The sequence below is a fragment of the Ictidomys tridecemlineatus genome, chromosome 12 (assembly GCF_052094955.1).
Source record: "Ictidomys tridecemlineatus isolate mIctTri1 chromosome 12, mIctTri1.hap1, whole genome shotgun sequence".
In the NCBI taxonomy this organism is placed as follows: Eukaryota; Metazoa; Chordata; class Mammalia; order Rodentia; family Sciuridae; genus Ictidomys; species Ictidomys tridecemlineatus.
In genome coordinates, this window is record NC_135488.1 from 110,325,212 (window position 1) to 110,337,379 (window position 12,168).

Below are 12,168 nucleotides of genomic sequence, written 5' to 3' on the forward strand. Positions count from 1 at the left end.
GGGGGGAGCCATACCAGGGATTGAACTCGGGGGTGCTTAACCACTGATCTTCATTCCTAGCTCTTTTTTGTATTCTATTCAGAAACAGTGTCTCACTGAGTTGCTTAGTGCCTTGTTAAGTTGCTGAGGCTGGCTTTGAACTTGAGATCCTCCTGCCTCAGCCTCCCAAGCCACTGGGATTACAGGTGTGCAGGCATGTGCCACCGTGCCCAGTCACTTGTTTACTTTTTTAAAAAAATATTTTTAGTTGTAGATGGACATGATATCTTCATTTAATTTTTCATGTGGTGTTGAGAAATTTTTCATATGGTGTTGAGAATCAAACGCAGTGCCTCACACGTTTTAGGAAAGCACTCTACCACTGAGAAACACACCTAGCCCCATGTATCCTCATGAAGGCTGGTGCAGTCTAATAACATTGTTTACCTTTTAAACTGGATGTACTGTGTTAAAATCTAGATGGTTAGCATTAATACTCTTCTTGGGACAAGTGTTGTCCTTCAATGGCTAGAATCATCTGCATGGATTCAAGGGGAGTTATTAGCAAAAATATCTGCTCATTTCTTCTGGTTATGGTTGAAAGGTACCATGTCACTCCTTATAAATGTCATTCAGCCAAACCATGTGAAAATCATAAGAGGATACTCATGGTTACTGAACTGGACATTATTTAATTTTATTAAGACCCTTTTTATAACAAAAATTGGGAATAACCTTCAGCTCTGAACATTTATCCCCTTTAAATTCCGAGTTTGATTTTTACCTGCTTAGTTATATGATCAATGAAGAACATTTTGTATCCTCATGAAGGCTGGTTCAGTCTAATAACATGAAAGGCTCTCATCCCATGGAGCTTCAGTTCCCTCTCCTCTTATATTAGTGATTGTTTTGCCTAACTGATGGGGACTTTTTTTTTTTAATTTCAAACAATGGGAGAATAGTAAAATGAAACCTCATGTGCCTGACTGTCAGCTTCAAGAATTACCAAAACGTGATCACACATATCCTACCTTCCCTCTGCTCACTCCTGTGGGAGTCATCTTTTCATTTTACTTGAAAGTGCTTTCATATCTATCTCTAGAACATCCAACTGAACATATCACTATAAATGATCAAAATATTAACCATAATTCTTCAATATCAAAAAATCCAACTAACATTCCCAGATCGTTACATGGTTGTTTTGAAAAATAAAGTATATTTTGGATCATCAGGGAAACTAAAGAACCTTAAAAGTGTTATTGTCACTCAGTAATCATATTTAAAATTCTGCAAAGCAGTAGTTTGTATCCTAGTTCTTAAATTATTTGTTGTAACATTAGTTCTTACAAATATTATAAAGGGAGGCAGGCAGTATGGCAAGAAGGGTGGAATCGTAGCCTTCTAGATTCAAAACCAATCTTTATTAATTGCTAGCCATGTGACTTTGGGCATATTACTTAAAATCTTTGGTCTTCATTTTTCTTTTTGATGACACGGGGCTAACTAAAACTACTTACAGGATTATTTTAAGTATTATGTTAGATACCATATGTGCAACCAAATAATAGTTCAAATCTACTGAGTAAATATACAAAGTTGATGTTCAACAAATTATAACTAGTAATTGGCTGTTGTCATCATTATCATCATCATCATAATAGACAACACAGCTCCCGAGTCTTGCTTTATGCTGACGTTGTGCTAAAGGACTGACTTTATATCATCATTCTGTCAGTTGACATTCACGATGCCCTCTAGTCTTCAACCTTATTTCACAGATGCTGAAATTTCAGATCATAAAGACCCACTATTTAATAAATGTTAAAGCTTAATTCGCAATCAAGCCTGGGTGACCTTGATCCTAAGCTTTTGATAACCAATTCATGGCCTTTGGTGTGCTGTAATGGTTGTAATTTATCTGGGTTTAGAATCTTCTAATTAGGACTTACTACATGCTTGTAGATGCATTTAATTTCCATCTGATATTTAGGTGTTGATTTCTATGTCTTTCCAGGAAATACTGCAGAAATACAGTGACCTCTATGACCTATCCCGATCAGAAAAAGGGAAACTTCATGACCAAGCTGTGACTATGTGTTTGGATGGTCAGCCTCTAAGAATGATTCAGCAGCTGCTTAGGGTGGCAGTTGGTCCTCTAGACATCTCACCCAAGGATGTAGTACAATGTGCAATAAGGAAAATAATTTCTGTCTTGGGGTAAGCTTTAAAGAGAAAATACTAAAGAAAAACTAAGGTACTATTTTACCAATAATGAGTGTTTACCTCATGGTTGTTATGAAGCTAAACTGTCCTCATGTATGTAGAAGCTTTAAATTTTCAAGTATTTTTCCAAAGTGAGAAATTAGTTTTAGAGTGCTCAAAGTCTTATTTCTTAAAAATCTTGAATAGAGAACTATGAATTGTTGTATCATTTGTATGATGTGTTACTAACTTCTAGTGGACCTTCTTTCCCTCCTCAGATTATTTTTTGTTTGTTTGTTTAGAGATGGGGGTCTCATGTTGCCAAGTAGCTGGATTGCAGGCATGCACCACCACACCCAAGTTTTAAGTTATTTTTGAAGTAGGAGAAAGTCCAAAATGCCATCTGAGCATGTAGCTAAGAGCCAGACTGCCCTGTGGCTTCAGCAAGTATTTTCACATTTTACCTTTTTTTTTTTTTTTTTTTTTTTTGAGAGAGAGAAAGAAAATCTTTTTTTGTTTGTAGATGGACACAACACAATGCCTCTATTTTTATGTGGTGCTGAGAATCTAACCCGGGTCCCACTCGTGCTGGGCAAGCGCTCTACTGCTGAGCCACAATCACAGCCCCAGATTTTGCCTTTTCTGAAACCCCTTCTTTGTAGCAATGGGAAAATAGTTTCCAGAAGGTTCTTTTGAACTACATCAAGCAGGTGGTGTATAGCTCAGTGGTAGAGCACTTGCCCACCATTCATGAAGTCTCCACTACTGAAGGGGAAAAAAAAAACCTTGAACATGTAAAGCAAAGTTAATCATACCCTGAAGAAACTAGATATCTGTTAAGGACATTATTTACCTACAGTTAATGGCATAAACTTGACAATTCAGAAATTCTTGCTTCATGTCAATATGCTGGTGCCTTGGGAGGCTTGTATCCAAGAGAATTAAAAAAGAGGGAAAAGTGAAGCTAAGAAAATAATGAGGCATCAAGTGCTTTCTGTGAATAATGCAATTAGGCTAAAAGATTTAGTTGTGTTTAATTTATTCTCTTTTTGAGCATTCTTTGTAATTCTGTATTGCTCTTGAGGAACTTTTTGATTAAATGCATGTCAGTTTTCTGCAGCTGAACTGAAATCAAATGAGCCTTTATCAGTTTAATTATCCCAGCCTCAAACAGTTTTCACCTTAGTGCTCTAACGTATCTGGGAATTTCATACATAGGGGCAGACAAGGTTTTTTTTTTTTTTTTTCAGAAATTACCAGTTAATGAAGCTTTGTACTGTTTTTTTTTGTTTTTGTTTTTGTCATTGGTTTTTTTTGTCATGAGTTTTTTTTTTTTTGTCATTGGTTATAAGAATCACTCTCTCAAAAAAATGTTTATACAACTCAAGTTTGTTTGCTACTTTTGTACCTTTTGGGTTATAGTTACCCTTTTATTATTTTTTTAAATCAAGCCTTAAATGAAATTTACAAAAATAAACATTTTGAGAATCAGTGTTTTGATGAATAGCTTTTTCTTTAAAGTTGCACATTTTCATTAGTAATTAAAATTATGATATCTAGTAGCTTTACAGTTATAAACACTTTACATAAATTATACTTCCTTTTCCGTCCCTATACCCAGTTCTACCATTCAAGGTTTGGTTCTGATCTGATCAATATATACTTGGCTCACAGAAGACTTTCAATGAATGTGAATTAAGTCTTTCAGAAGTGGAGGAAGGAGAGCTTGAGTTCAGCTGCCTCTTTTTCAAAGGAAAGGAAACTTGATAACTTCCATAATATTTACCTTTCAGAAAGTAAAATTTGGTAGGTGCACAGTGACAAAAGCAGGAAAGTAACAGAATCCAGCAGCTGATATAAGTCATAAACTTCAGTTGTCCCAGAAACTCAGGCTAAACTTCCTTTTCCTCTGTTGCATTTTCAGAACTGTGGAGTTCCACACAGGCATATCTGGAGAATGGGCAGTGAGGATCATTAAACAGCAGAATATGTGTAAAGCACTTAGTGATGCCCAGTACCTAATAAACAACAAGTGTATATTGGTTGTTGTTGATTTTTTTTTAAGAATGTTCAACTGGAATACTTAGAATTATTATTACATATTTAACACTTTAAATGGCTTGCATATTTCATGTTGAGTGTTTGTCCAGTGACAGAATGCAAATAGATTATGTTCTCTTGACAGTAGAGAACATGCTCCTTAAGAGCAGGAAATGTCCCATTTTCATACATTTAGCACCTGATATTGGATTTAGTACACATGCAGCACAAATGGCCATGGGTGGACAGTGCACTGTGCAGGACTCCTGCTGGGTTCATCTAAGTATGTAAATACCATATGTATTTCTGAGGCTTGAGTGACCCTCTTTTGACTCTGTTCTCTATTTTCACAGTGGTACCAGTGCTGACCTTGGTGGGCCAAGAGACCCCCTCCAGGTCCTGGAAGGTGTTGTTGCAGCAATCCACACCAGTGTAGACAAGGGGTAAGACTTGGATAGTTTGGGTATCTCTGCTGAATGGCTTTCCTGAGTCTGAGAATTACTTTTAGTGTCCATATTTCTAAAGCTTCTAAGACTAAGCAACAACTGTAGGTGTTTTAAAAGGAGCAGAACTGCTTCTGCAATACTAAGGAGGACTCTGCATCTGGAGAGCCAGGATCCTATCTCTGCTGGCTACATCTGTGCTTGTAGAACCTGCTTACCCTGGAGAGAAGTGTCTCTTCTTGCCTCCTTCACATGGAGGCCTGGAGAGGAAACTGCTCTGAGCTTCTTAAAAGAGAAGGATGCTCATCCACAACAGGTTAACTCTATTGGTGAAGTATAGAAGTTTGAGAGAGAGAATAAGAGTGTGTGTGTGTGTGTGTGTGTGTGTGTGTGTGTGTGTGTGTGTGTGTGTTTAGAAAAAGTCTTTATACAACTCAAGTCTGCTTTGTTTGGAGACTCAGTTTACAGCTTTAGAATTTAGAAAAGTGTTTATCTCTAATGCCATTTTTAGAAAGCATTTTTCATTCAACTACAATAGTGTTGATAGGAATAATAGCAACTACCAATGAATAGCTATGGACTTCCTCAGAATTTACAACAGTCTGTCATATGGCTAATGTCCTATGTATCAACCCCATAGGGCCTCTCCCATTTCTTTTAATAATGAAGTTTCTTTACTGTAAAGAGAAAAATTATTCTGTGTGTGTTGTTATGCTGTGTTTTAAGTCACGAGGAATTACATATGTGGATAAGAACTAACCTCTAACCCCAAGGAACTCGCAGGGGAGATGAGCTTTCTCAGCTGTAAGAACCATGTGGTAGAATGGTAGGTGCTGTACAGAAAGCAGGATCAAGGGGGAGAGGCTTATTCCACCTGGGCAAGTCAGGACAGATACACAGTGGGTGACCATGGAACTATTTTCTGGGGGGGGGGCGGGAAAGTTTGTTAGAAAGGGACGGGCTGTGGATGATGGCATTCCAGGCTGAGGAAGCTACCTGCAGGACAGCAGGTGCAGCAGGTAGCAGAGCAGGCTGAGATATTGCCCAGGACACACTCACCCAGCATCTAGCTGCTGCCATCCTAGTCCCAGCTCACACTTGACAGTAGCACAGCTTCTCTCAGGTAAGGCTGACCCTAGATCCTGGCCTCCCAAGAAGAGAGATCCAAGAGGTGCTGCAGTGGGCCTTCCCATTGAGTCCCACTGGGGACAGCCAAGAAGATTAAAAGACAGTGTTTTGCATCCGGAATTTCCAAACCAGAGAATGCCATTGGGTCTTTTGAATACAGACTCCCTATTAAATTCTAAAGAGGAAGACATTATGGAATGGAGAACAAGAGAGCAGAACAAGATCTTTTTATTCCAGAAACAGAATAGCAAAGTCGTCATTAGAAAACTTCAGTGATTTTTTTTTTTTTTTTTTTTTTTTTGCCTTTGGAAAGGAAAAAGAAGATAAAGTTGTGACTTTTATTCCTGGCAAGTATATTTTGATTCTACAGTGCTAAACCTGATTCTACTTGCTTTTATTTCCCTTCCCACCAATATTAGAGAAGAGAAGAAGTTGGAATCGAATAGAGAAGTTGGTCTCTGTGTTCCAGGTAGTTGGGTGACATGGGGACTCCAGTCTCTTTAATCCAGCACTTTCATATCACTGATTATTTTCTGATCCCGGCAGCCTAGTCTCTAGGAGGCTATGCCAGGCTGGTGTGCCCCTTTCCCTGCCTCTAAACATGCCAGCTCTCCTTCAGTCCCGGCCTTGACATCTACTACCTTCCTCAATCTGTTTCAATAGTAAAGAAGTTGCACATACTCGGCCATCACACAAGACAGGTTATTCACACACCATCCTACAATATTCCTGGCAGGAAGCTGTGGAGGAGAGTAAGAATTAGAGTGAGAGAGAGAGAGAGAGTGTGTGTGTGTGTGTGTGTGTGTGTGTGTGTGTGTGTGTGTGTGTGTGTGTAGGACTACTACCAAGTTTTTGGTTTTGTGACTAAATTTTAGATAGTTGATGCCATCTGTCAGCATTGGTTCTTGACTTTTTATATTGGTTTATATGTCATTTGCTTTATAGCTGCAGCTTCTACCTCACTCAGAAAACACTTTCTCCCTTCTTTTATTTGTGCTACTTTTTAAATTACATAAAATCACTCAGACTAGCCACGAGTGGAGTGTACAAATGACTACTTGTACCATTTGTCTTTCCCTTCCAGTTTAACAGGGTTCACACCACTACACATGAAGGTTAAGTATTCCAGGAATTTGGAATGCCCCTCCTCCCACTTTCTATAATATCTGTAGTTAAAGATGTGATAAGGTAATTATTCAGAGCCTCATGCATATTGAAGTAACTTTATGAATTTGCATACTTCTCCCATTATTTTTGTATGCTTATAACATCCATGTTCTGAGAATATAATCTAAATTTTTAGTTTGAGAATTAGTTTATTAGTTTGCTTAATAAAGCTTATTCAAATTCAATAGCTTAACATAATCATATTCTAAAATAATATATCTCAAACTTAGAAATTAATAAACTACCACTGTCCTAAATTTTAAAAAACAAAAAATCCTTAATGAACACTTATTTCTCTGTACTAACACCTTAGAAAGGTGCTATTCAGTAATTCAATCTTCAAAACAATCCTACCACACAGAAAGTATTATCTCCATTTCACAGATTAAGAAGAAATGGAGCTCAAGCTGGATGTGATGGTGCATGCCTGGAATCCCAGCTACTTGGGAAGCTAGGGCATGAAGATCGCAAGTTTGAGGCCAGCCTCTGCAACTTAGTGAGAACCTGTTTGAAAAGAGAAAGGGCTAGGGGTGCAGCTCAGTAGTAGAGTGCTCACCTAGCATGCCTGGTACTTGAACTGAATTCAATCCCTCCTCGTACCACTGGAAAAGAAAAGGAAAAAACAAAAATGTGAATCTTAGGGAGGTTTCCATGATGACACAGTAAGGACAGTCTATGACTCTCACCTTGACATTTCTCCCAGACATGAAAGAGCCAGCAGTGGAGAATAAGGGGCTGCTTCTTGCACCTCACTCTGCACACAGCTTGCCTGCAGTGTCTTATTAACATAGATTTGGACTGAGAAGTCTATAGGGGGCCTTAAACTTTCCCAAGTGACACCTAATTCATGAACTGAACTTTCCATAGAAGATCTTAGGGTAGTACTTCCCTCACCTGTCTCATCCCTTTGCCCTGCTTCTCTTTACTTTCACTTTATTTTTTTTTCCTACTTCCTGCCTTCAAACCTTTAAAGTTTTTTTTTTTAATTTTAGTAACCTACAAGTATGAACTGCATATTAGTGATTCTCAAAGAAAGTATGGGGTTAAATCTACTCAGATGATAAGATAATTAATAAAGGAATCCATCTGTGCAAAATTCCAAGAAAAGAGATTTTCTTCAGAACTTTTTAATATTTTTGGTGCTTTTGTTTGCTAACATTGCTACTTAACTACAAAAACAGATGGACTATCTTAAAGCCTCATGTATTTTGAACAGGGTCAGATAATTCAGACTTGATTAAACTCTTTGCTACTACCTAGGAATTTCACATTATTTTTAAAATACAGAAAAGAAAAAGGGGAGAGCCCATTTGAGCAAATTGAGAATCATGTTCTTCAAGTACCCACAGTGTACATTGTGAGGTACAGAGCCCTCCTGAAAGCCATGGCCACTGACCTGGATGGTGGAACTACTGCACCACTGCACTTCCTGGATCCCTGTAGGCCCTGTTGATGCTCCTAGCAGCTGTGGCTACCTGGCACAGCAAGATGTAGCATGCTGCTGCTTAGCAAGTGAAGCCAGGGAAAATAGTTTGGATTGGTGTATATTGGAAAGTAGACACAAAGATATTAGTATTTACCAAGAGTTAGGATTTAAGATTCTAATTGTGTCCATACCACAGTTGTTATTATTTTTTGAGCCTACCTGACTCGTGAATCTGTGGATATGTTACAGGAAAGAATGTTTGAAACTTTTTGCGTTAACTTTTTTTTAAGTATTCCTTACATGACAGTATATTTTGAAATATTATACATACATTGAGTAAGTATAGCTTCTTCCAATTAGGATCACATTTTTGCGGTTATACATGATGTGAAATTACATCAATTTCAAATTCATTCTTTTTTTAAAAAAAATATTTATTTTTTTAGTATTTGGCGGACACAACATCTTTGTTTGTATGTGGTGCTGAGGATCGAACTCGGGCCGTGCGCATGCCAGGCGAGCGCGCTACCACTTGAGCCACATTCCCAGCCCCAATTCATTATTTTAATTCAACTTAATTGGGACTTTTTAAAGTCACACTTCTTATATAACCATAATGCTATTAATGTACATTTGTGTATTTGTAGATCCCTCTTATCCCTTGCTGGTTGCCCTTGATTTTTTTATGGTTATTTAATAATAGACATTCACCTGGGAAGTGTCATACCCACTCAGCTCCATGCATAGAGAGGAGAGTATGCAGTGTGTGGATCCATCCATTAACAGAGGCAAGGGGCCTAGAATATGAACTTTTGACTCCCTCACTCTTATCTCATGTTTACTTGCATCCGCCTCTCTCCCCTCCCTCCCTCTCCCGCTGTCATGCAGATCAGAGCTCTCAGACTTGTTTGCTGAGAGGCCAGATGGAAATGATAACTTTTATGATTCTTTGTCTAGAGTTGTTCAGAAAGGATGGGTTACAGTTAGGTCCATCAGATTTTTTTAAAAAGTGGTCTTTTCATTGTATCATACTGTTTGGTTACCTTATAAATAGCAGGTATCCAGAAATTATTGGTGCATTCTACATTTTTCACATACCAGTTTTTCCTGTTTCTGATATTGTAAAGGTTATTCATTGGTAAAACTAAGAAATGAATTCGTAAATTTAGAACTATTTAAGCCACTTGTCTGCAATGTTTTGTAATTTCTTTTAATCCTAATACAAATGATGAATTCTGTTTTTTTAATTTAAATTGCCATAAAGTAGCATTTGGCAACTATATTATGGAGAAACTACTAAGAGGAATGCTCAGTGACATTATATTTTATTCTCAAAAGTTTTTAAAAAGCCTTGTCTTTATGGGGTTGAAGATAGGTTAGTCTGAGACTCAGTTTAGATGATTTATCGCTGAGATCTTCGTATAGATCTAGTTACAACAAAAACTGTATAATATATTATTGTAACATGGATCCCCAGGGCCTTGTGAGAGGGAGTGTTCTATATGGATAACCTCTTAACAGTCATTGATAGTAATTCATTGACATCATGGTCAAATAAGTTGTTTCCCTGAGAGGGTCCATTTGGGATACAAAAGAAGCAATTCTGCTGGATAGAAAGTTGTATAATATATCCCCTTCTCTAAATTTTTTTAGACTCTACAGTCCTATAAAAGCCAAATGTTCATATTTTTAGGGTAGTGTAAAAATTGATATGCTAACCACATGCTGAAATTCTAATCTCATTGAAAAGTGGTACAAAGATCATGGGCTTTGAGGTCACACTGCAGTATCTCCTACAGATGTTTGTGGGCTGATTATATCATTTCCCTGAAGCCTGTTTTCTCATCTTTAAAATGTAATTTATGATCCCTGCTTTGCATAGTTATTGCCAACTAGTAATAGAATATGTAAAATTGCTAGAATGGTACCTAGAACCATAGGTATGATTAATAGAAATAAGCTTTCTTATACTTTAAATTCTAAATAAGAAATAAACTAGCTAAGGACTTATTGGTTAATGGCTATTTTTTAGTTAATACAACTCATTTTAAAATGACATTAGTTTTACATAGCTTTTAAATGACTAATATGGTTTGCTGTAAGCCATTTAAAATCCTATATTTTTCCTCTTAAGAAAAAAAAATAACAAGTCTTGAGGCCAGTGACCACATTTGATTACTGGAAGGGAAGAAAGCAGAACCACCTAAGAGGTTCTTTTCACCCCCCATTTGTGCCCTGCAGGGAGGAGCTAGTGTCAGCTGAGGACCTGCTGGAGTGGTTGCGGCCTTTCTGTGCTGATGATACCCAGCCTGTGCGGCCCCGCGTCCATGTGCTGCAGATCCTGGGGCAGTCATTCCACCTGACGGAGGAGGATGGCAAGCTCCTTATGCTCTTCAGAACAGAGGCCATTCTCAAAGCTGCATGGCCCCAGAGACAGGTAAAGGAGCATCTGACTGCTTTCCTTGTTGACAGTTACCAGAAGTCAATCTTGGTTACCTTAAACTTCTCTCAAGGGAATAATCAGCTTGCTAATGATTGGTAAGCATTCCAACAGCTTAGTAATTGAGTATGTGCAATAAAGTGTATTTTTATTTTTATATAGATTTGAACGTGCAACACATTCTTACCATTTTTTTCTTCAGAAGAGATAAGACCGTTCTTTTTTGGGGGTAGGGGGATGGGTACCAGGGAATGAACTCGGGGGCACTCAACCACTTAGCCACATCCCAGCCCTATTTTGTGTTTTATTTAGAGACAGTCTTATGGAGTTGCTCAGCTCCTTGTTGTTACCGAGGCTGGCTTTGAACTCTCGATTCTCCTACCTCAGACTCTGAGCCACTGGGATTACAGGCGGTCACCACTGCACCTGGCAGGACTATTCTTACTATTGACTAATTGACACTGTACCAGAAGAAATGCAGAGCTATATGGAAATATAGGATGTAATTGAGCTAATTCATTTCTTTTATGTTCTACTCTTTTGTACCTTGCTGGACATAAATGGAACGCACACAGATGGTCGGGGAAAGTTCCAGAGTGAAAGACTCACAACCCTGAAGCATGATATGGAGAAACTAGGAAAACCTTCCCTGACCATCACATATTAATTAAACTTTGAATTCTACATAGTTGAGCTTTAATTATTTTATAGCTATTTTAAGAAGTTTTATCTCCGACTACATTTTTCATGAAAATTCTGAAAACTCAGAGGATGTACTTAGATTTTTGAATCCCTGAAAGTATTCTGTGCACGTACATCACAGAGCGTAATGTCTTGTTCTTTGAGTAAATGGTAATGCTAATTCCTAAGTCAAAGAAGTATGGTGACTGAAGAAGTTTGAATTCTAAATTGATGCATCCTAAGGACATAAGATCTAGAAGTCAGCAACTCCATCACACGTATTTTGGCATGCAGAGTAGACTACCAGGTCAGTGAAAGTTAGAAATCAAGACTTCCCAGGTAACCTCATCTGCAAAAGAGGTCTCTGGAAGTCTGGCTCCAACTCAGTTTACTTCTTAATTCTAAAGCATAGTTTATACTTATGTCCTTATTACTACATCTAAAGAACAATGACTTTCTTTCCTGGGTTGGTTGGTTGGGTTGGTTGGTTGGTTGGTTGGTTGGTTGGTTGGTTGGTTGGTTGGTTGTTTCGGTACTGGTGATTGAATTCAGGCTCTTATATATACTAAGCATATGCTGTACCACTAAACTATTCCACTGGCCTAAATTGTTTCTAATGAATCAAATATTAAGAACATCTTTGGACTCATATCCAAATA

General features: G+C 37.9%; 1 protein-coding gene across 3 annotated transcripts in view; it reads left to right on the plus strand.

Moving 5' to 3' along the window:
• Nbas (NBAS subunit of NRZ tethering complex) overlaps nt 1-12,168 on the plus strand; it is a 298,757-nt gene that overhangs the window by 252,782 nt on the left and 33,807 nt on the right. For all 3 annotated transcript variants that reach the window (XM_078029643.1, XM_078029644.1, XM_078029645.1), the window contains 3 exons: nt 1,997-2,199; nt 4,578-4,667; nt 10,630-10,825. In XM_078029643.1, the coding sequence (XP_077885769.1) occupies nt 1,997-2,199; nt 4,578-4,667; nt 10,630-10,825 (489 nt within the window). The remainder of the gene's footprint in view (nt 1-1,996; nt 2,200-4,577; nt 4,668-10,629; nt 10,826-12,168) is intronic.